Source organism: Saccostrea echinata, unplaced genomic scaffold (genome assembly GCF_033153115.1).
Source record: "Saccostrea echinata isolate AGI-Se365-2 ecotype Australia unplaced genomic scaffold, CSIRO_AGI_Sech_v1 ptg000033l, whole genome shotgun sequence".
In the NCBI taxonomy this organism is placed as follows: domain Eukaryota; kingdom Metazoa; phylum Mollusca; class Bivalvia; order Ostreida; family Ostreidae; genus Saccostrea; species Saccostrea echinata.
Window position 1 is genome coordinate 18,471,744 of NW_026889782.1, and position 26,199 is coordinate 18,497,942.

The 26,199-nt window shown below is 35.7% G+C and overlaps 1 protein-coding gene across 1 annotated transcript in view; it reads left to right on the plus strand.

The window, feature by feature from the left end:
* Positions 1 to 442: 442 nt before the first annotated feature.
* Positions 443 to 26,199, plus strand: part of LOC133198222 (receptor-type tyrosine-protein phosphatase mu-like) — a 75,895-nt gene continuing 50,138 nt past the window's right edge. The window contains exons 1-3 of the mRNA XM_061334347.1: positions 443 to 527; positions 15,808 to 16,038; positions 17,799 to 18,050. Coding sequence (XP_061190331.1) covers positions 443 to 527; positions 15,808 to 16,038; positions 17,799 to 18,050 — 568 coding nt within the window. The remainder of the gene's footprint in view (positions 528 to 15,807; positions 16,039 to 17,798; positions 18,051 to 26,199) is intronic.

The window sequence follows — 26,199 nt, forward strand, 5'->3', positions numbered from 1 at the left end:
TCCTCCATCTGCTGTGCCTGTCTCATCTTCTGCTGTGCCTCTTCCATCAGTCTCCACGATCACACTTTCATCACTTAATACAGAAGAAGCATCCATCCTTGATGAGTTTCTGATCATGGAAGACACCAGTGAGTTCGATCTGGAAAATATACCTCCCAAAACCACCAGGGACATAGGAGTTAATACCTCTCCATGGAAGGATGATGTGGCAGAGCTGAAAGCCATCATCGATAGGCAGGGCAGGGCCCGCAGAGCTGAAAGCCATCATCGAGAGGCAGCGCAGGGCCCTGAGGAATAACACTCTTGCCACCAACCGGTTGGAGGATCTTCTCAAGAAATCCCAGACACAGCAGGAGATGAGGTCCAGGGGAAGGTGAGCGCCCTAATGTGTCTTACCGGAAGGTCTCCGCCACCCTCCAGATTGAAATCTATCGTGTACCAGATGCCTAGACGACAATCTGCTAGGAAGCCGGAACCCTACAGAAGACCATCTCCCCTAGATTACCTGTTCAAACTAGAGGAAAACAGTAAACATCATGGACATTAACTTTAGGCTAGGTGTATTTCTCCTTAGATTAGATAACATATTATAATAGATTATTTTATTGTTAATTGTGAAATAAGGTTAGGATTGGGATGGGTGGTGGACCTTCTGTGTAATTTTTTTTTTATTGTAGTTTGAAGCATCCATTATATTTGCTTGGATTTATTTTATCATGTTACTATATATTATACTTACAATTTAATATATATATATATATATATATATATATATATATATATATATATATATATATATATATATATATACTTGACAAGTACCTGTGCTGTATATGAGGTCGATTTCCTGCCGAAATACAAAATTTATCTGTTAAATATGTAATTGCAATACCTGAATGTGATACTGAGTAACACTGATAATACCTTTTTTTAAAGATCCCTCACTGCTCAATGGCCGTAGGTGCCGAGCATAGGACAAAATTTGCAGCTCTCCACCGGCAAGTGGTGGCGTCTCCACATGAGTGAAAAATTCTCGAGAGGGACGTTAAACAACATACAAACAAACAAAAAACCCTTTTTAGATCACCTGAGCTGAAAGCTCAAGTGAGCTTTTCTGATCACCCGTTGTCCGTCGTCCGTCCGTCTGTCCGTCCGTCCGTCTGTAAACTTTTCACATTTTCAACTTCTTCTCAAGAACCACTGGGCCAATTTTAACCAAACTTGGTACAAAGTACCCTTGGGTGACGGGGAGTTTAAATTGTTAAAATAAAGGGCCAAGTCCCCTTTCAAGGGGATATAATCAAGAAAAGACAAAAATAGGGTGGGGTCATTAAAAAATCTTCTTCTCAAGAACCACTGGGCCAGAAAAGCTGAAATTATGTGGAAGCATCCTGAGATAGTGTAGATTCTAAATTGTTAAAATCATGACCCCCGGGGGTAGGGCGGGGCCACAATAGGGAATCCAAGTTTTACATTGAAATATATAGGAAAAATCTTTAAAAATCTTCTTCTCAAGAACCACTGAGCCAGAAAAGCTGAAACTTATGTGGAATCATCCTGGGGTAGTGTAGATTTTAAATTGTTCAAATCATGACCCCCGGGGGTAGGGCGGGGCCACAATAGGGAATCCAAGTTTTACATTGAAATATATAGGAAAAATCTTTAAAAATCTTCTTCTCAAGAACCACTGAGCCAGAAAAGCTGAAACTTACGTGGAAGCATCCTGGGATAGTGTAGATTCTAAATTGTTCAAATCATGACCCCCGGGGGTAGGGGGGGGGGCACAATAGTGAATCCAAGTTTTACATTGAAATATATAGGAAAAATCTTTAAAAATCTTCTTCTCAAGAACCACTGAGCCAGAAAAGCTGAAACTTATGTGGAATCATCCTGGGGTAGTGTAGATTGTATATTGTTCAAATCATGACCCCCGGGGGTAGGGCAGGGCCACAATAGGGAATCCAAGTTTTACATTGAAATATATAGCAAAAATCTTTAAAAATCTTCTTCTCAAGAACCACTGAGCCAGAAAAGCTGAAACTTACGTGGAATCATCCTGGGATAGTGTAGATTCTAAATTGTTAAAATCATGACCCCCGGGGGTAGGGCGGGGCCACAATAGGGAATACAAGTTTTACATTGAAATATATAGGAAAAATCTTTAAAAATCTTCTTCTCAAGAACCACTGAGCCAGAAAAGCTGAAACTTATGTGGAAGCATCCTGGGATAGTGTAGATTCTAAATTGTTGAAATCATGACCCCTGGGGGTAGGGCGGGGCCACAATAGGGAATCCAAGTTTTACATTGAAATATATAGGAAAAATCTTTAAAAATCTTCTTCTCAAGAACCACTGAGCCAGAAAAGCTGAAACTTATGTGGAAGCATCCTGGGATAGTGTAGATTCTAAATTGTTAAAATCATGACCCCTGGGGGTAGGGCGGGGCCACAATAGGGAATCCAAGTTTTACATTGAAATATATAGGAAAAATCTTTAAAAATCTTCTTCTCAAGAACCACTGAGCCAGAAAAGCTGAAACTTATGTGGAAGCATCCTGGGATAGTGTAGATTCTAAATTGTTAAAATCATGACCCCTGGGGGTAGGGCGGGGCCACAATAGGGAATCCAAGTTTTACATTGAAATATATAGGAAAAATCTTTAAAAATCTTCTTCTCAAGAACCACTGAGCCAGAAAAGCTGAAACTTATGTGGAAGCATCCTGGGATAGTGTAGATTCTAAATTGTTAAAATCATGACCCCTGGGGGTAGGGCGGGGCCACAATAGGGAATCCAAGTTTTACATTGAAATATATAGGAAAAATCTTTAAAAATCTTCTTCTAAAGAACCACTGAGCCAGAAAAGCTGAAACTTAGGTGGAATCATCCTGGGATAGTGTAGATTCTAAATTGTTCAAATCATGACCCCCGGGGGTAGGGCGGGGCCACAATAGGGAATACAAGTTTTACATTGAAATATATAGGAAAAATCTTTAAAAATCGTCTTCTCAAGAACCACTGAGCCAGAAAAGCGGAAACTTATGTGGAAGCATCCTCGGGTAGTGTAGATTTTAAATTGTTCAAATCATGACCCCTGGGGGTAGGGCAGGGCCACAATAGGGAATACAAGTTTTACATTGAAATATATAGCAAAAATCTTTAAAAATCTTCTTCTCAAGAACCACTGAGCCAGAAAAGCTGAAACTTATGTGGAAGCATCCTGGGGTAGTGTAGATTCTAAATTGTTCAAATCATGACCCCGGGGGTAGAGCGGGGCCACAATAGGGAAACATTGAAATATATAGGAAAAATCTTTAAAAATCTTCTCAAGAACCACTGGACCAGAAAAACTGAAACTTATGTGGAAGCATCCTGGGATAGTGTAGATTCTAAATTGCTCAAATCATGACCCCCGGGGGTAGGGCAGGGCCACAATAGGTATTACAAGGGGGGAAGTCTGGTAATGAACAGCATGGCCAAAGTTACTCAGGTGAGCGATGTGGCCCATGGGCCTCTTGTTTTATATATAACTTGGTGTCTTTTGGGATTAGTATCATTGGAATTGGAAATTCATTAATATGTATTTAATATTCTTTTGAGGCATTTAACTGTGAAATTAGTTTGTGTACTTACCTTTAATATTTTTAACCGAGAGCTTAGTAGCATGAATTGCATCCATTATCTGTTCTGAATGACTCTGTGAGTCATAGTTAATAGTTTATAACTCTGTGAGTTATAGTTAAGCTTATGATAAATCAAAGTGTCAAACTTATCAATATAGTAAATCAAAGTTTTCAAAGTTATCACTATAGTGTCATAGTTATCACTTTAGTAAATAAAAGTTTTCAAAGTTTTCACTATAGTGAATCAAAGATTTCACCATAGTAAATCAAAGTTTTCATAGTGATCACTATAGTAAATCAAAGTATCAAACATCACTATAGTAAATCAAAGTTTTCACTATAGTAAATCAAAGTTTTCAAAGTTTTCACTATAGTAAATCAAAGTTATCATAGTGATCACTATAGTAAATCAAAGTGTCAAAGTTATCATTATAGTAAATCAAAGTTTTCATAGTGTCAAAGTTATCACTATAGTTCACTATAGTTAACTATAGTAAACTAGAGTTAATCTAGTTTAACTATAGTATTTTTATGCCCCCGTATCGAAGATTCGGGGTATATAGTTTTTGCTCTGTCCGTCCGTCTGTCTGTCTGTTTGTCCGCAAAACCTTTAACATTGTCTATAACTTTTGACTGGTTGGAGCTATGGCATTCATATTTCACATGTGTATTTCTTGTGAAAAGACCTTTCTTTGGGTACCACCATATTTGACCTTGACCTTGGAGTTTCACCCAATTTTGCAAAATTTTACCCAACTTTAACCTTGGCCATAACTTTTGAACAGTTGAGGCTAAGGCTTTTATACTTCACATATGTAATTCTTGTGACAAGACCTTACTTAAGATACTAACAACTTTGACCTTGACCTTAGAGTTTGACCTACTTTTGAAAAACTTAAACCTTGGCCATACCTTTTGAACCGTTGATGGTAGGGCTTTTATACTTCACATATACAATCCTTGCGACAAGACCTTCCTTTGGATGCCAACAACTTTGACTTGGAGATTGACCTACTTTTGGAAAACATTAACCTTGGCCATAACTTTTGAACGTTTGGTGCTAGGGCTTTCATACTTCACATATGTAATCCTTGTGACAAGACCTTCCTTTGGATGCCAACAACTTTGACCCTTTGACCTTGACATTGGAGTTTGACCTACTTTTAGAAAACTTTAACCTTGGCCATAACTTCTGAACGGTTGGCGCTAGGGCTTTCATACTTCACATATGTAATCCTTGTGACAAGACCTTCCTTTGGATACCAACAACTTTGACCTTGACCTTGGAGTTTGACCTACTTTTGGTAAACATTAACCTTAGACATAACTTTTGAAAGGTTGGTGATAGGGCTTTCATACCTCACATATGTAATCCTTGTGACAAGACCTTCCTTCGGATACCAACAACTTTGACCTTGACTTTGGAGTTTGACCTACTTTTCGGAAACTTTAACCTTGGACGCAACTTTTGAAAATTTGGTGCTAGGGCTTTCATATTTGACAGTTTTTTTCCTTGTGACAAGACCTTCCTTTGGATACCAACAATTGTAATCCATTGACCTTGACCTTGGAGTTTGACCTACTTTTGAAAAACTTTAACCTTGGTCATAACTTTTGAACGATTGGTGCTTCGGCTATCATATTTCACCTGTATATTTCTTGTGAAAAGGCCTTTCCTTGGGCACCTTTAATTTTGACCATTTGACTTTGACCTTAGAGTTTGACATACTTTTGAAAAACTTTAACCTTTTCCATATCTATTCAATGGTTGCTGATAGAGCTTTCATGTTTCACAGGTATATTTCTCGAGACAAGACCTTACTTTGGGTACCAACGTTTTTGATTTGCATTTGAGAAAGTTTAAACTTTGCTGTAAGTTGCCATACGGGGGCATCAGTGTTTCACAAACACATCTTGTATTGTTAGGGTATGGCCTCCCTAAATTTATTACCTTTTAAAATTTAAAAATGTTGGCTTTTTAGGTCGTAAATTCGAATTATACTTAAATCACTAGTGTGACAAATGTAGTGACAGCGATATTATAATCACGATGTTTCAACTTTGTTACTATATCACTTGAATACATTTTGTTTTCTAAATTGTGTTTTGATATGATCCCCGATTGCTGTCAGACGATGTGCATTGCCAAATACAAGTTATTTTCTTTGCTATTTAAGACTTTAATGCTGATAAATTATCTATAGTTTCCTATATTGTTTACGTGATCGCATAATTAAAACGGTGTTTATTTAGCTATTACTCGGTAAATATTGTTACCTGGTATGTTTTCGCCGAATGGTTGTTATTCCGGAAGTGCGATTTCCCATAATGCATTATTTTTAACATGTGAAAAGTTGTAAGCAGTAAATGTAATTAATTGTATGTCAATATTTTGTTAATTATTTCGAAATTTTCTTTGTTCATAAAGTAGTTATAATATTTTACTTGTTTCTATTTTCTGGTGAAACATGTGCACACTTTTTCGTTGCCGTGGGAATTGGGGTATCGCGCATTGCCTGTAATTGGTTGATGATCAGGTGCGCGATGTTTCTGATTGGTGAACGTATTTTACGTCATTTCGTAATATTTAATGACGTATCTATAGCAAGAACGCGGAGTTGCAGCGTTTGAACAGTAGGCTACACCACTGTATCAAGGTGTGTGCTTAATTTAGTTCTTTAGGTTAATAGTTTGATAATATTAAGTGGTGTGGGGAAGAACGTTATTCAGAGATTGAATATTTATTTACCGGTATATTACTGGTTTAGATTTTCAAGTTTACTGGTTTATTACCAGTTTGGGATTATACTTAGGATTACCAGGATTTTTATTAGGTCTAAGAGAGTTAGACTTGCACATGAATTATTATTACTGGATAAGACTCCAGTTATAGAGGTTTTTATTAATTTATGAAACACCAGAGATTTTGTGAGTATTGAACAGTATTGTTTTGATTCTGTGTCCTGAGAAATAAATTTATAAACTTTCAATGAGTTCTGGACTTGTTGAAAACAGTCCAGTTAGCGCATCCGCACGTTACAACTAGCAATGGTATGTCAGGTTGGTTTAAAGAAAAAAAAAACTTCGAAGCTTTTTTTTTCCTTCAGATATTCAATATCTGTGCAGCGTAGAGTTTGATAATTATTCTTTTTTTTTTGGATCCAAGGTTTGCGGAAAGAAAGTTTAGGCACATGAAGGACAAAGCCTCCTTTTAAAAAAAATAAAATAAGCTCCCTAGCTTATTCTAAAACAATGCTTGTCAAACGTGTCATATTTGAATATAACAATAGAACTACATATTTTGTATTCCCAAAGAAGTAAAGGAAAACAAATCCTCAAACGCTCTAAAGAACTTTTAGTAAATTTAAATTTTTCCCAGATTTTTCATAAGTTTAAAACAGCAAATCGTACGACTTTTCTGCATCTCATACAACCATTCCTCCAGATAAATTAAAATCTAGGCTTTTTGATAACATAGACAACTGCATTCTCGATAGAAAGTAAATTAACTCGGAAATTTTTACATCTTGTGATTGGTCACTAACAAAATGAGATCGTTAAAAATCACTCTTATTCTACAAACTTGCACACTGAAGGTGATATTGATATAAAAGGATGCTGGCGTTTTGACAACATTTATGGAGTTTTCGCAGACAAAGTCTTCTAGAAAACTGTTGGAATCCCAATGGGTAATTATTGTGCTTGTTTATTAGCTGTTTTCATATTCCTTTGAAACAGAATTTATTCAAAAACTTCTGTACACGGAGAGAAAAAAAAAACAATCCCCATGGCTTTCAACTCAACATTCAGATATATCGAGATCGGGAGGTTTTGAGTTCGAATCTCGGCCGCGACTGACCCAAGTCGATAAAAGTGTTCGCTATGCGCTCGGCACTTTGAAGTGAACGTTGTGGGTCCTTCGGATGGGACCTTAAAAACCGAGGCCCCGTGTCGCGGCAGGCGTTGGCACGATAAAGATTACTCACTGCTCAATGGCCCCGAGTGCCGAGTAAAGGTAAAAATTTGAAGCCCTTCACTGGTATATGGTGACGTCTCTATACGAGTGAATTTTTTTTTATCTGGACGTTAAACAACACACAATCAATCAATCAGATATATCGATTAGAAATAGTTATTTCCATTCATATGTCTACTCGATATATCCAACTGAATTTGAAATAAAATACACCACAGAGTCTGCCACATCTATTTTATATTTGGATGTTTAACTGACTATAGACGACAAAGGCCAACTAACAGCTAAATTGTATGACAAACTAGATGACTTCATCTTTTCAATCGTCAACTTGCTTTATTTATGTACAGGGTGTTTCGTAATATATGTTACATTTAGAATCGTCAATTTGACAAAAAAGAAAAAAATACAGACAAGTGATTTATCAATTTGATGCAGGTTTCCATAAGATTCATTATGTACAATTACCAACTGAAGTATTAATCACTGGACAAATCTCAGACATTAATGAAAATTAACGAAATTTCTAAATTACGTCATTTTTGTTACGTCGAATTTCACAACGTCAGAAGTCACATTACATATTCTAAATGATCTCAACTATTTCATCTACAAAAGAAAGTTGCTTCTCGAAATTTATATAACCTGGTCACAATTTTTTGCTTAGACACTCCTCATTTGAATGTGTATGTTTCTTTTTAGCTCATTCAGAATCTGCGATCTAGGATTAGAGACCCTGTTCCTAACGAACCCCTACAGAAAAATGCCCAAATATTGGCGAATGCAGATGTCAAACTCTTTTCTTTGGGTATTGCATTATTGAAAATTTGTACGCTGATACGTCATATTATTTTCAAAGTTCAATATAATTATGCCGAGAATGCTGATATTGCCAGCATCAATTTCTGAAAACATCCATCTGACACTTTTCTCAGGAGTTTTTTAAACTATCTAAGAGTCTTCGCTTCACCAACTAAATCTTCGGTTCTTGACGCCCTTAGGCTTTCTGGAGTACAGTGTCATTTATTGCATTTTGCCCGTTCCTGTCCTTTAACTTTGTTTCAGCCTTCTGATAAGCATCCTAAGAAGCTTCTATTCCTTTAATATATTTCCTTCCTGAATTAACTTCTAAATGAATGAACATTGGCGACACGTATTAAAACAAGCTAATTCGGAGAATTTGTGTCCCCCGCTTAGGGAAAAAAGAAGAGCATGCGCAGTTCCGGGGGGGGGGGCTCCCCCCCCCCCGGATTTGTGGAATTAAAAAATGTATACAAGTATATTGAAGCAAATAAATAATGCCAATATGGGTATAAAGATTTGATTGCTTATTCTTTAATATGTGTATAGAAGATTCTTTTTATATAGAATATTTATCACAGAATATTTACATCCACTGAATAATTCCTTTATTTCATATAAAAAAAAAACATTGCTGTTAATCAGTCAGTAAACAACACTAAGCAAGCCACCTGCATAGATTTCTTGAGCAACGGCTGTTCCATCAATTATGCATACAATAACATACAGATCTATAATACAATATTTAACATATTTAATTTACTTTGAATGTTTTTTTTATAGGGATATAAATATAAACAATAAAATGTCTTTCTTTGTTATTACGGGAATTAACGTCGCAGCTTTTGCAGAAAAAAAAAAATTCACACAACCCGCTCACGCAGGTTATGTATTTTTTCTGCAACAGCTGCGACGTTAATTCCCGTACTAACAACCAAAGAAAGTATTTTATTGTTTAGTAATAATGATTTTACGAATTTGTACACGCCAGGCGTCAAAACTTTTCCATTTCACATGTTGAATAATATCATTTAGTAAATCAAAAAAAAAAAATAAAAAAAAAAAAAGAAAGGATCGCCCGGGACGTCTCATTCGCTAAGCAAGAATCATACCACTAGACTACGGGGGCACTTGATTATACCGTAAATTAAATGCAAACATAAGGTCACATTTAATGTTTATATTCACGTTCGATATTGTCAAAATTTTAAACAATACATGGTGTCTAATTTAGCCTTTACTAAACAGTTCTCATAGATGCAATTAGAATATAAAGTCCGCCGACAACCTGTATTATACGTAATAACTCTCCACATGCCCCTATGCTAAAATTACTTCCAAGCGACTTTTAATACAATAAATAAAATGGGGCGGGACACTTTGAGAGGGACGAGAGAGGCCATAGGGAGTTATCGTATAAAATTTCATTGCAAAAGCTTCTTGAGATATCGCCCGAAAACGAAAGTGTTACACACAGACGGAATGTATGAATTTACGACCTTGAACTTTGACCTTTTTACCTTAAAAATTAATTGGGGTCTTTCTTAGGCCACAGGGAGTTGTTATGTAAAATTTCATTGCAAAAGCTCAAAGGATTCTCGAGACATCGCGCGGAAACGAAAGTGTTAAAACAGAGAATTTATGACCTTGACCTTTTGACCTCAAAATCAATAGGGTTCTTCTTTACACCATAGGGAGTTGTTATGCAAAATTTCATTGCGAAAGCTCAAAGGGTTCTCGAGATACCGTGCGGAAACGAAAGTGTTACAGACAGACAGAAATACGGACGGACGGACAGACAGACCCAAATTGATATCCCCCCACTTTCAGTGAAAGCGGGGAAAAAAACAGCATTATTTTGATTTTGGAAAATATTCAAATTATGACATCGGCGTTTATGAAAAATTAATCATTGTAATACAATGATTTCCTTGATTTGTTCACATAGAATCAAAATGCAGTATTTGATGTTTAAAATGATGTATAGTTTGTGATAGAAAAAAGATAAGTAAGAAAGTAATCAGACTTAGAAATTAACATACATTATGAAACACCCTGTATTATAATTCCGTTATCACCTACGAAAGCATGGTCTGAGTATGATAAATTTTTTAACGAAGGTTTGTTACTCACACTTAAGTTGATGTTACAGGAATTTCAACAACTTCGTTTCAAGTCAGCATTTCGTAAATTCTGTGGTCGTTACAATGACTTTATTAGGAAATACAACCTATCATTGGGTCGCATTTTGGCTGACTTGTTTCATACCAATTGTTAGGCCTTTGTTTTGTAATAACTTTGACTACGGAATGTTTCGTCTACTTAATTAATACATAGGGCTTTCGGAGGGTGTGACAGGGCAATAGGGGATGATTACTCCTTATAGGCACCTGATCCAACCTCTGGAATTTCCGGGAGTCCGTGTATGCCCTGTTCACATATTTATTTTGTTTGTACCTTGTAGATTTTTTAAGACGATCACTCTATTATCGCTACTTTTTTTTCATATTTCATTGTTTGTTTCTAAATTAATGAATAATTGTACCTAAATGAACTGAAACATTAGAAAAATCAAATTAATTACATCGAATTTACACCCCCTCCCCCCCCCCAAAAAAAATAAATAAATAAAAGAAAACTTGTGACAAAAGAACAGTCCGACTGGTGGTTGAAGATAAGCAATATCGTTTCCCAAATCATATAAAATTTATCAAAGGAATAGCTTGGAATCTGAGTAGATGCAAACAATGTGTCAAAGGCAATCAGTTATATCAATAAACCGATTTTAAATAGTGCAAGTCTTGCATATCTTAATAAAAGATATCATGATAACAATTTCAGAAATATGATATTTATATATTTTTCAGGTTGAAAATGATGAATTTAAGAATTTTGCAGTTTCTCTTATTTGTGACATGTACCTGTGCGTATGGTAAGAAGATTAAAACAATTTTGTTATAATTATTTAACTACTGATTCAATGGGTTTTTTTTTTCATTGAGGTATTTCCACCCTTACAATTTTTATGGTTCAAAGTAGAAATACTGCATTTATTTTCATTGAATATGGTTTAAAATAACTAATACTAGTAATTGCAAAAGACGTATTTAGGTTGTATATTCTTTAAGATACAGGACATGAATAAATAGAAGTATATGACAGTATAAAAAAGTCGAATATTTTAGTAAATAATATTATAAAAATTATGTAAAAACTGTTTCAAATACAGTATGCTGATGTTGAATGTTCTAAAATAATAGCTTCTTCATAAATATATTTGAATTATGAATAGCCGGTAATCCATTTTATGTTAGAAATACAGGAAAGAAAATGCCTGAATGACGATACAAGAAAATTATCGTCCTTAGCGACATTTTTAATGATTGAAAAATCGATTAAATGAAGAAAAAATATATTTTTAAAATTCTTTTACTTAACAATATGTTTCATTACACCTATTGAAACATAAAGCATTCTTCCAAAAAGATTTTTTTTTCGACTGGGTATGAATTAAAATTAATAACATCATTGCAAAAACCTATGACATCACAGGAGGGTTGAAATACCTTAAATTGTAACCTTTTCTGACCTTATATCTCTAAAGAGGTAAGGTAATAGAATTGCAATGTCTTAAGCCCATTTTGTGATCAATCTGCATCTCTTTCTCTTTATTGTTCAAAAATCTTGTTAATTTGTTGTAAAATGTTGTAAAGGTAACCAAAGGAAAACCAAATATCAAAACTATATTATAATTGCTAGAATAGTTGAAATTGAATTAGACCTTAATGTATGTGAGTGAAAGTGATATAGGTAGACCATGCTCATCTTGAAGTGTGCACCTCAAGAGACTAAATTTATACTTTCAAAACAGCGTGCAGAATGAAAATTGAAAATAAAAAGTAAAGTGTTCAAAGGAAGGCTTGTGTCGCCTGTTTTATAACGGCATGGAAAAAAATAAATCTCAGGGTGTCAGATATTTATTTGCTAATAGTATGAGAGCAAAGGAATACAAGCTAATTCAGAGAATTTGTGTCCCCCGCTTAGGGAAAAAAGAAGAGCGTGCACAGTTCGGGGGGGGGGGGGATCACACTGCCCCCCCTGTATTTGTAGAATTATTAAATGTATATATGTATATTGTAGCAAATTAAAAAAAGCCAATATGGATATAAAGATTTGATTGCTTATTCTTTAATATGTGTATAGAAGATTCTTCTTAATATACTATATACAGAATATTTATCGCACTGTTATAATGATTTTATGAGTTTGTACAGGCTAGACATAACTTTTTCATTTCACATGTTGAATAGTATCATTAAGTAAATCCAAAAAAAAAAACATTTAAAAAAAAAGAGAATCGTCCTGGGATTGAACCCGGGCCTCTCGCTTGCTAAGCGAGCAACATACTACTAGACCACGGAGGCATTTGATTATAGAGCAAATTAAATGAAAACATTAAGTCACATATAATGTTTATATTCACGTTTGATATTGTCAAAATTTTACACAATAAATGTTGTCTTATTTACCCTTTACTAAACAGTTATAATAGGTGTAATTAGAATATAAAGTCAGCCGACAACCTGTATTATACGTAAAAACTCTCCACATGCCCCTGTGCTAAAAATAGTGCCAAGCGACTTTTAATACAATAAATAAATTTAAAAAAAAGGGGGCGGGACACTTCGTGAGGGGCAAGAGAGGCCATAGGGAATTATGGTATAAAATTTCATTGCAAAAGCTCAAAAGCTTCTTGAGATATCGCCCGGAAATGAAAGTGTTACATACAGACGGAATTTATGAATTTACCATCTTGAACTTTGACCTTTGGACCTCAAAATCAATAGGGGTCTTCCTTAGCCCACAGTGAGTTGTTATGTAAAGTTTCATTGCAAAAGCTCAAAGAATTCGCGAGATATCGCTCGGAAACGAAAGTGTTAAAACAGACAGAATTTATTAATTTATGACCTTGACCTTTTGACCTCAAAATAAATAGCGTTCTTTTTTAGGCCATAGGGAGTTGCTATGCAAAATTTCATTTCGAAAGCTCAAAGGGTTCTCGAGATATCGCGCGGAAACGGAAGTGTTACAGACAGACAGAAAGACGAACGGACGGACGGACAGACAGACCCAAATTAATATCCCCAACTTTCAGTGAAAGCGGGGGACAAAAACATACACAGGATCGCTGCACGCAGAGAGGGGTGGATGGCACTTTTTCCGAGAATGGTTACTATGTAAATTTCCATTTGGAAGCTTGCCCTCTCCCCACTTTTTGTTCCTGTGCGGTCGAACATGCACTGGCAAAATCCAGCATTAAAAAATGAACCGAGACTCCACCTTTGGAAAACGTTGTAATGGACCTTAATTTTTATAAAGTAAAAACGACAGAGTAGCATGTAAATCATATACAGTACCAATTTCGATGCACCAGAAACTATTTCGACAAATTATATCTTTTCAGTGATGTTCATGCCAAAACGTTGGAAATCCAAAATATTGAGAGAAAAAACTTTGAAGAGCTGGAAAAAAAATTGGAGCCAAACACGTCATTTATTATGTAAAATCTGACAATCAAAAAGAAGTATGATTTCCCAACCCTCAAATCGGAAATGAATAACTAAATTGAAATGATAAGTGATTAATTCTTATACTGAAATAAGTGTTTAATCCAATTCTTTCCCAAAATAGATTTCAGTCTTTTTTATTATAATTGTCAGTCTACTTCTATCTTTCTGGTATACCGATCCCAATTCATTTTCAGTGTCTTTAAATTTCAGTTTGTGTCGTAACTGTATAGCAAACAATTTCAAAGTACAGGGCCTTGGACTCAAAAACAGGTGACATCAATGTTAAATATTAAAACTTTGTTTCTCGGAATCAAAGAGACAGTTTAATTCAACTGTCTGGAGTATTTTTGCAATGTAGGTGAAAGGTCAAGTGGACTGTAACTCTTGTATTTGTCATGATGTTTTATGACAAACAATGCACATGTTTTATAGAAGTGACGTACATCTTAAATATCAGAGGTCTACTGAAAAAAAAAAATACTTAAATTTTGCAAAAATAGGTCAACGATCAAGTTCAAAGGTCAAGCAACTGGTAACCCTGGTACTTTACAAAAGCCAAAATTCTAAGCAATATATGTGCAAAATATCAAATCCATATCTCATTTTTCTCAAGATATAGGCTTTCAAAGATGGACGGACAGACAGAAGAGAAGAAAGATTAAATTGATCAATTCAATTTACAGAACATTTTTTCTTCAAAACGCATTGTTTTTTAAATACTAGATGCCTAGGTGCTATTAAAAAAGATCGGGATTTTTTCCTTCAGTATATTAGTCATTCGTTTTTCATCAATACGAAAGCTTCGAAAAAGACTCTCATATGTCTGTATTTTTCGTTTGGTATTCAGAAGAACCAAGATATTCGTGTCTGGTGTGCCAACGTAATTTTCCATAACCAGACCGTATTTTCTTTTAGTATTCAAGACTTGAAAACGGAATAGACTAGGTTCAAAATAATTATTTTCAATTTAACCTTGACAATTGAATTTTTTGTCACAGGCAATGATAATGAAAAGCGACAGTTTTCATTGCCCCCCTCCCTTTCTCTCTCTCAAAAAAATAATCATAAACAAAGCCTAAACACCTTATGCAGGTGATGTTAAAATATTACCGCATAAATAAAGATGATTACGATGGAAAAGCTTGAGTCACCCTATTTGTGGGTGTCTTTTATTTCATCGGGATATATGAAGTCGATTTATGAACGATAGTAACTATCGTTAAATGTGAAACGTCGATAGCACACCATTCCGTCCTTTTTTGCATTAATATAGATTTGATCTATTTGTAAATGGATAAAGCAAATGTTTGGATCAGAACAACACTAATCTGGATTTTAAATGTAAAATTCATCCCATCGTTCACATGACTCTTACTTTTAGATATAGATGAGATATAAAGGAGTGTTACAGAAAAAATACAAGATAAGCAAAATAGGGATACAAGCTATCGCATTCATACAAAAAAATTGCAACATGAATGGAATCCAAATGAAACTATTTTAGTCCAATTGTGTGTAAAAATCAAACAGATTGGAAGCAGGCTTTCCACGGCATTTCTCTGATTCCCTTCGTACTTGGTATCTCCGCGGTCAAAGCCATTTTACACCATTTGTGAAAAGATACATGGGCCTCTGTTTCTGAACCAACAACTAAAATAAATAAAATAAAAGATTAAAAGTAAATATTTTCCACTATTTGATTTATCGAGGGAACGGTATGACATTGCCGATGTGCGAATATATCTTATACATAAAAGTTCACATCTATAAATTAGCGTTAACTTGTATTTTATGCATATGAAATAGTTTAAAATCATTTTGGGTATTCTATTCATATAGAAAATTTAGCTCTTGGAAAACCTGCCTGGCAGGCAAACAACTGGCCAAATGAACCTGTAAACTGGGGTGCAGCAAAGGCGGTCGATGGGAAGTATTCAGATCGCTCACATTTAGGTAACCAGTGCACTATATCAGGAGACAAAAAACAAACAGCAACTTGGAGGGTTGATTTAGGGAGAGTGGTCAGCATCAGCTACATTAATATCTTCTACAGGACGGATAATAAACAAGGTATGTATAAACTATTTAAAACTGGTTTTCACTAGATAAGAGGAAAAAAAATGGATTTATGAAATAATCTATTTTAGACTAGTAATATTGATTAAGAACTCAGATCCCTTTTATCTAATAAAGGTGTAGACCTGAATGAGCATTACACAGTTCACAGACACTTATTTTTTTCACGTATTTTGTTTTAAGTGTTTTAGAACTTACCAAGTACTGTTTTCTAAATTGAATTACTTCCTGCCGCCCGTGCATGATCAAAAAAAAATATGGGAGGGGTGGGGGTGGGTGTTCTAGCTCATACACCTCCATGTGACCAGCAATGGCGTGTCACTTAAATTGTTAAGGAAAACAGTATTCGTATGTGTACATTTTCTAATATGTTCTAAAAAATTTTCTTACTTTAATTCAATCTGCATTAAGATGTAAGAAGACATTATCTTTATTAGAGTTCGCAAGGATTCGAGGATGCCCTATTGTAATTACTCTATCAGTCTGTCGGACTCTCATTGTATGTCTGTCCGTCATTCTTCCTTCCACAATTTTTTTGTATTTCTTAATAGCTCTTTTACAATTTTCCTTTTAAGGGCAAATTTGGAATCTAGATTGAATAGGCAGCAAGACAAATTTTGATACCGATTTTGATTCTGGATCTAATCAGCTTTTGAGCTGGGGTGATGGGATATATTCCTTATTCATAGGATTATTTCCATCAGTTATCTCTCTTCGCCTATTCAATCTTATGTTGTAAACTGTGAAAACACTGTAACAAGTGAAAGCTGCAGAGTCCCCTGTTATTAGTTAATTTTCCTGCTACAGAAAATTGAGAGCCTAATTTACACCTCAGTCTGATGGTGATTACTCTGAACTTAGGTGATGTTTGCAATTCAATCTGGTTGAAACTGTATTGTATTGCAATACAATTTCATGGAAATAAAATAATTCGAAGAATTGGTTTTTCTGCCTATAATCAGTAACAAAATTTTGAAAATCAACATTAGCATTTTTGTTGATTGCAGCAAGGCTGATATAACAAAATTTTAAGTCAACATATCGGTAATCGTATTCACTGCATCAGGGCAGAAATAAATTATAAAAGTAATCAATTATACAGTGAAACTTGTTTAATTCGGACACCACTGGTTCCAAAGAAATATGCCGTATAAGACAACATTCCGGATTAGACAACATATTTAACCGAATTTACTGAAAGGGACTGAAATCCCTTACATCGTTTTAGACAAGATTTCAGAATACACAACATCTTGATAAGACAAGTTTTAATGTTGCTGCAAAGGATGGCACTTGTTTTCAGTTAGAACTCAGAAATCATTCATAATAATCGCTTCTTTAATAGATTCTCACTGATCAATTAATCAAACTGTAGCAGAGACCCAAACTGCGGTTCACATAGCTTATGACATGGAACGTATAAAAACTCAACATGCTCAATAATCAAAAACATAGTTGCAACTTTAAATTTACTTAGAATTATAAAAGTATTCTCCAAAAAAATATAAAAGAGTAAAACTGTGATTCCATTGAAAAAAAAAAATCATCTCGCAACGAAGTTGCAGAAGATATAGTAACGTATGTGTGTGTGTGTGTGTGTTGGGTTGTGTTGTTAACAGAAATTAAGCAAGAAATAATTCACGTCAGGAACGATATGTTCTTTTTTGAAAGGAAATACTCCGTTTCGTGATGGCTTTGTTTTTGTGAAATAAAATGGATGATTTTTTTTAGATACATAAACTCTTATATTTTAGGTCCCACTGTATATGTGCCAAGATTTGCTGGGTTTTTCCTCTTCATTTCAAATACGACCTCAAAAGAAGACGGTTATCTTTGTTTCCATGAGATACAGAATGTGAGTGGCACACCTATAGAGGACCAGAGGATCAACTGTTCTCTTTATGGACGATATGTGATATATTACAATGAACGGAGACCGAATGTGACTTATCCTAGTTACTACTCTACGTACGCATTCAATGAACTGTGTGAACTGGAAGTATACGGTGAGGTGCAACATGTTTCTTAATACGTGTATATTCAAAAATGACAAATATTCTGTGTTCTTAATTTCCTGATTATAAATACATGTATATTCTTTGATGTTAGAATTACTGATTAAAACCAGTAAAGGGGCTAACTGTTCAAATTGTTAAACAGGATGCTCAGATCCTGGTTATTTCGGGAAAAATTGTAACCGATTGTGTCCAGAGAAATGTCAGGGAAGGCAGTGTGATGCAGTGACCGGCTATTGTGTGAATGGTTGTTCGTCCGGGTATCATGGTCTACACTGTAGTTATTGTAAGTTTTCTCCCTAGTCATTTTGTTTTATGTTAACCTTATTATCTAATTAATAAGTAACTTTTTTTGGTTCTTTGCGATCGTTAATACTTATTTAATGACCAGCAATGAAATACTTTTCATGATGTTGTTTTGCTTCATTCTATCATGATGTCAGTATTAAAAGCTTTTACTCTCGTAAATGCTATTTAAACTTCTCAAAATGCAGAGCATTTTTAATGAAGCAATATGCAGAAAATAGAAAATTGCTGTAGAATATTGCTTATTTTTTCTGCGATTAAGCATTTTTAGGTCACATGAGTCACTCCGTACTCGTCCGTCGGCGTGCGGTGTGCGTCGTGTGTTAACATTTGAACATTTTTAGCTTCTTCTCTGAAATCGCCCAACCAATTACAACCAAATTTGGCATATAGCATCTATGGGTGAAGGGGAACAAAAATTATGAACTTCATGGTCCCTGCCCCCCTGGGGCCTGAGGGGTGGGGCTAAAACCACCAAAAATTATGCAATCCTTAAAAATCTTCTTCTTTACTCCTGGACATCAAGCAGTCAAACTGTTGGCAGCATTGTAATAAGCAATGAGCCTTCTACCAAAATTGTTAAATTCATGGCCCCAGGGTCAGGGGTTCTGGTGCTAGGGTGGGGCTATATAGATCATATACTGAAAGTGCATTATTTCTTTGAAAATCTTCTTCTCTGCTCCTGGTTATCAAATAAACTAACTAAGTACATAGTTATGAAGATCAAGAGTGCCTCTTCCAAAATTATGAATTTCATGGCCCCAGGGTCAGGGGTTCTGGTGTTAGGGCAGGGCTCTATTGATTATATAGTGAATATGCATTAATTCTTTAAAAATCTTCTTCTCTGCTCCTGGGTATTAAATAAAGTAACTAATGACATAGTTATGATGAGCAAGAGTGCCTCTTCCAAAATTGTGAATTTCATGGCCCCTGGGCAGGGGTTCTCGTATTTGGGCAAGGCTCTATTGATTATATAGTCAAATTGCATTAATTCTTTGAAAATCTTTTTGTCTGCTCCTGGGTATTAAGTACATAATTATGAAGATCAAGAGTGCCTCTTTCCAATTTGTGAATTTAATGGCCCCAGGGTCATGAGTTCTGGTGTTAGGGCGGAGCTCTATTGATTATATAGTGAAGATGCATTAATTCTTTCAAAATCTTCTTCTCTGCTCCTGGGCTATAAAATAAAGTAACTTAGTACATAGTTATGATGAACAAGAGTGCCTCTTTCAAAATTGTGAATTTCATGGCCCCAGCGTCAGGGGTTCTGGTGTTAGGGCGGGGCTCTATTGATTATATAGTGAAAATACATTAATTCTTTGAAAATTTTCTTCTCTGTTCCTGGGTATTAAATAAACTAACTTAGTACATAGTTATAATGAGCAAGAGTGCCACTTCCAAAATTATGAATTTCATGGCCCCAGGGTCAGGGGTTCTGGTGTTAGGGTGGGGCTCTATTGATTATATAGTGAAGATGCATTAATTCTTTGAAAATCTTCTTCTCTGCTCCTGGGTATTAAATAAAGTAACTTTGTACATCGTATGATGAGCAAGAGTGCCTCTTCCAAAATTGTGAATTTCATGGCCCCTGGGTTAGGGGTTCTTGTATTTGGGCAAGGCTCTATTGATTATATAGTAGAATTGCATTAATTCTTTGAAAATCTTTTTGTCTGCTCCTGGGTATTAAGTACATAATTATGAAGATCAAGAGCGCCTCTTTCAAAATTGCGAATTACATGCCCTCAGGGTAAGGGGTTCTGGTGTTAGGGTTGGACTCTATTGATTATATATTTCAAATACATTAATTCTTTGAAAATCTTCTTCTCTGCTCCTGGGTATTAAATAAAGTAATTTAGTACATAGTTATGATGAGCAAGAGTGCCACTTCCAAAATTGTGAATTTCATGGCCCCTGGGCAGGGGTTCTCGTATTTGGGCAAGGCTCTATTGATTATATAGTAGAATTGCATTAATTCTTTGAAAATCTTTTTGTCTGCTCCTGGGTATTAAGTACATAATTATGAAGATCAAGAGTGCCTATTTCCAAATTGTGAATTTGATGGCCCCAGGGTCAGGGGTTCTGGTGTTAGGGCGGGGCTGTATTGATTATATAGTGAAGATGCATTAATTCTTTCAAAATCTTCTTCTCTGCTGCTGGGCATTAAATAAAGTAACTTAGTACATAGTTATGATGAACAAGAGTGCCTCTTTCAAAATTGTGAATTTCATGGCCCCAGGGTCAGGGGTTCTGGTGTTAGGGCCTGGCTCTATTGATTATATAGTGAAAATGCATTAATTCTTTGAAAATTTTCTTCTCTGCTCCTGGGTATTAAATAAACTAACTTAGTATATAGTTAAAATGAGCAAGAGTGCCACTTCCAAAATTATGAATTTCATGGCCCCAGGGTCAGGGGTTCTGGTGTTAGGGTGGGGCTCTATTGATTATATAGTGAAGATGCATTAATTCTTTGAAAATCTTCTCTGCTCCTGGGTATTAAATAAAGTAACTTTGTACATAGTATGATGAGGAAGAGTGCCTCTTCCAAAATTGTGAATTTCATGGCCCCTGGGTTAGGGGTTCTGGTATTTGGGCAAGGTTCTATTGTTTATATAGTAGAATTGCATTAATTCTTTGAAAATCTTTCTGTCTGCTCCTGGATATTAAGTACATAACTATGAAGATCAAGAGTGCCTCTTTCAAAATTGTGAATTTTATGCCCCCAGGGTAAGGGGTTCTGGTGTTAGGGTGGGGCTCTATTGATTATATATTGCAAATACATTAATTCTTTGAAAATCTTCTTCTCTGCTCCTGGGCATTAAATAAAGTAACTTAGTATATAGTTATGATAAACAAGAGTGCCTCTTTCAAAATTGTGAATTTCACACAGGGGTTCTGGTGTTAGGGCAGTGCTCTATCGATTATATAGTGAAAATGCATTAATTCTTTGAAAATCTTCTACTACTGGTTATAAAGTAAAGAAACAAGTATATAGTTATCATGAGAAAGGGTGCTTCTTCCAGAATTGTGAGTTCGTGGCCAATTGGTCAGATGTTCTGGTGTAAGGATGGGGCTTTATTTATTTAATAATATTGTGAAAATGCATTTCTTTGGAAAATCTTCTATGCTTCTGGGGATGTTCAAGGCAAACAGAGGAAAAGTTTTAATATACAAGGGTATTTTTACCACAATTTTGAAGACTGGATCATTTAGTCAAGTGTTCTGGTCCTGGCCAGGGCTTTATTAACTTGTATTCTGCTGAGCAAAGTTATTCCCCTTTGTCATTCACCTTTGATAATAAATCAATGTAAATAATGTATTTGAAAGCTTAATAGAATAAGAGAATTATACAAGAAAATTTACTGTATAATTAAAAAAAAAGTACTTTCATAGATTTAATGACTTGGAAATAATAGATGAATTAAAATGAGACAAAAATTAGTTATCTTTTTAAATGTTCTTCAAAGGCCAAGAGAGGCCATTGTGAGAAGTAATAATATGGGGTTAAATAATAGACATTTTGTTAATAGTCTGCATGGGAATACATGTAGTGATAGATGGGGGGAGATAGATACTAGACCAATTATTTTGATGATGCTAATCATACTATTTTTCTTGCTTTTGGGCAACAAAGCTTCATTCATCAGTTTATGGATCCTATAAATTGTTGTACTGTACTCAGGTGACCTTTAAGGCCGTTGGGCCCCTTGTCTTTAAAGGAGAAGATGATTTTATTTGACATACGGCATTAAAACAAAAATACTTTGGAAGAGTTAAAATTTGTACATAGATTTGAATAAACTGTAATAAAAAATGCGAACTTAAAACGCACCAGTTCAATTGTATGTCTGTTAATATGAAATACAACACTAAGTGATGTTGAATACCATGAAGTATGATACACGTATAAGTAGAATATTTATGTTCTTATAACTCAAATTGCACCTTTTTTTTCAAAAGCAAATTTAGCATTAGGTAAACAAGCTTGGCAGAAATACAACTATTCAAATGAAATCTGGGGAGCGGAAAAGGCAATTGATGGACTATATACTAATCGATCAGCAGGAGGAAACCGTTGTACAATATCGGCAGATAAAAAAGAAACAGCTGAGTTGAGAGTAGCTCTACAGAAAGTGGTCAGCATAAGTCATATCAACATCTACTACAGGACTGATGATAAACCTAGTATGTAGTCACTAAGTTTCTATCTTTCAAATGTATTACTACGCATTTATAGAGTCGCGGCTTAAGGAGTTGATCCTTACGTCGCGGGTTCGAATCCCACTGGGGGACGTGGAGACCGGTCCTTCGGATGAGACCGTATAAACCGAGGTCCCGTGTCGCAGTAGGTGCTGCCACGAAAAAGATCCCTCACTGCTCAATGGCCGTAAGTGCCGAGTATAGGACAAAATTTGCAGCTCTCCACCGGCAAGTGGTGGCGTCTCCATATGAGTGAAAAATTCTCGAGAGGGACGTTAAACAACATACAAACAAACTACGTATTTGTTTCATTACCTTTATTGCGTTTGGGCTGATCTTCATGTAATTAGATAAAACAGGAAGCAACTATTACTTCGCCAAGCGCTCGGTTTAGAAGTGAAACTCGCTGGTATTTTGGAGGAGAACCTAAAAACTGAAACTCCGTGAGTAGTATAAGGAGCCTAGATAGCCGGGTCAACTGAGTGCACTTTTGGGCCCCTGGGGGGATGGCCGGGTCAACTGAGTGCACTTTTGGGCCCTGGGGGGATGGGGGGGTCAACTGAGTGCACTTTTGGGGCCCCTGGGGGGATGGCCGGGTCAACGGAGTGCACTTTTGGGGCCCCTGGGGGGATGGCCGGATCAACGGAGTGCACTTTTGGTGCCCTTAAAGTGCCTGAAAAAAAAAAAATCCATGTGAGATCCTACCTAGCCCTAAACTTGGCAGTGATTCAAATCTTGATTATGATGTCATTCTAGTCCTTCATCGCCTCTCTGGCTGCTTTAATTTTGATACTTTAAAAACACAGCTGATCTCCAGCTGTTATTCTAAAAAAAAAAAAAAAAAAGAAAAACAAGTCAATGTTAAAGTTTAAAAAAACTCTTTTTATTTAAGTATGATACAAAATCAATTCTTCTTTTGAAGTTTCAGAGACTTCTTGACCTCTTCCTTGTGTTTTCTTTTCTTAGGCTGGTCCAGTGGAATCAGATTTTCTTTGTTCTCCTGATGTACAATAGCTTCTACAGGAATGTTTAATAAATTATCCTGTTTGTCCCCGAGACTCATGTTTTCCTGCGTCTTTTTTTTTCCTTGGGCTTGGATGGTTTCTTCTTCTTCTCAGACAGTTTGTTTTGGTCACACTTATCGGCCCAATGTCCAAATTTTCCACATTTGTAGCATAGGTCTTTCTTGGGACATTCAGGGGCCCAGTGTCCTAACTCTTTGCAGATGAAACAGGGGTTGGTCTCTCTGGTTTTCTTTGGAGCTTCTGTGTCTGTGTTGGGACATTCAGGGGCCCAGTGTCCTAACTCTTTGCAGATGAAACAGGGGTTGGTCTCTCTGGTTTTCTTTGGAGCTTCTGTGTCTGTGGGTTCTCTACCTTTTTCTTCTTCTATTTTCCACACTTTATCCTCCAGTTGGGCCATTATTTCTCTCAGGTCAACGAATTCACTCATGACTTTCTCTTCAAACTTATTTGCATTCACTTGCATCTGGTTTAGCATGTTGACTATCCCCTCTAACCTGGTGGTTAAAATACCAAAGTCCTCTTTGGTCATGGGCTCTGGGAAATTATACAATCCCAAGTCCAGTCCTACAGGATCCTGAGTCTCTGGCATGGGGGCTATGACATAGCCTTCAGGTGTCGCATAATTGGGGTTGTCTTTGGTATTCATCATTGCTTGTGCCATGGTATACACCTTCTGACTGAAAATGATGACCCATACACTCTCTGCGCTGGTTTTTATACTTTTTTTAAAAAGGAAGGGGTCCTGGAAAAACCCACACGCGCTCAGCACCTTCTGAGATCTGGAAATTCCTGAGATGTGAGATGTGAGATTGGTTTTTCCAAAGTCTAAAAATAGATTTAAAAAAAAATTTAAGTCTATTGGTTTTTCCAAAGTCTAAAAATAGATTAAAAAAAAAAATTTTTTTAAAAAAATTAAGTCTATTGGTTTTTCCAAAGTCTAAAAATAAATTTTAAAAAAACAGGGGGTATAAATAAGACAAAATATCATGTCTTCTGTTCATAATCAATTGTCATGTCCAAGCAATACCACTCTTTGATTTTAGAAGGCTATGATTTGTTAATGCAATGGATAGAACAACACCAACAACCTCTTCCTCCCGAGGCAGAACAAGTGTTTCAGAGAGCCACTACCATCATAGAAACCATTCAAGACTTATGGTTACAATGCCTGGCCCTGTTACATCCTCCCAACCTGGGGAGACTAGCTACACTGCATTTTCTATGTCAACGCATGAAAGAAACTCTGCCCCAGAAATGGTATGGGTTAAGCCTGACCCACTATCTAGGAAAGCCTTACACTTTTTTATGCTATCCCCAAGCAAGGAAAGTGATTTTACTCTACCAGGAAATAGAATCCATGGAGAAAATATGCATTCAATACGGGATGAAATATCTGGAAATTTCAGAGAGACTAAGAAATGTGTGACTTTCAATACAGACTTGAATGAAACTCATTATTTACCACCCGAAGATCGGAAAAGTGAATGGATGACTCTAGTAGCCGATCGAATGAGATTTCAACGCAGAATTCAACATTTGGAACAATTGTTAAACCAAAAAGAAAAATAAAAGAATGAAAAGACACTAAGCTTTTTTGTTTGTTATTGTTGTTGTTTAGTAATGACGTCATCATGTATCCGTTAGACGCTGAGTCTATAAAATCTTGGTTTATTTAAAAATCTAAACCTTCCCACTGCAAATAAAGGGTATACAATTTGTTTTTAGATCAATCTGATTCTATTCATCTCAAAATTTTTATCTGAAAAGGTCTGGATCGAAAAGATTCTTATATTCCCTATACAAGTCTATACATTTAGACGCTGGGATGTTTTGTTCTTATTTATAAAAATCTAAACTTTCCCACTGCAAATAAAGTGTATACAATTTGTTTTTAGATCAATCTGATTCTATTCATCTCAAAATTTTTATCTGAAAAGGTCAGGATCGAAAAGATTCTTATATTCCCTATACAAAAGTCTTATACATTGATTTTCTGAAAATGGCTGACCTTTGACCTCCCTTGTGTTTATCCCGAAACCGACGCTAAGTTTATTTTTACACTCCTAACGATTCTTTTGATCTGAAAACTACATAGACACTCTTCCCTAAGTTCAATCTTATTGCCTGCCATAAGTTTTCTTTGTGTTACACTCTCAAAAGTCTAAAACGACTTATTTTATGTATTCAGGTCAGTCAAGGTTAGCCCTTCGCTTCGGCATGAATGAGCCTGTTCTAAACAAGGGAACAATGTCATGTATGAAAAATACTGTGAAATCATTCTCGAAACTTACCTTCATTCTTTTACTATAAGGTTTGAATGTATATATGATCCCATAATATGTTATTTACTCCAATAGAGGTATTCACAAAACACAAATAACACAATTTTGATGTTTCCATGATTTTCTGAGCTCTTCGTCATCCGGGCTTTTAGGGTGCTCTCTTTTCGGCTCGCGCTGTGTGTATAAATACCGACGCTGATCAGCTGTTAACTGTCATTCGTTAGTCAGCTGTTCAAGCTACACTACAACTCGACATGTCTATTTTTACCGAGAACGTGGCCATTCAGCCGGGAGTGGAGGTGATCCTTCAGATGGTGGTGCGCAACCAAG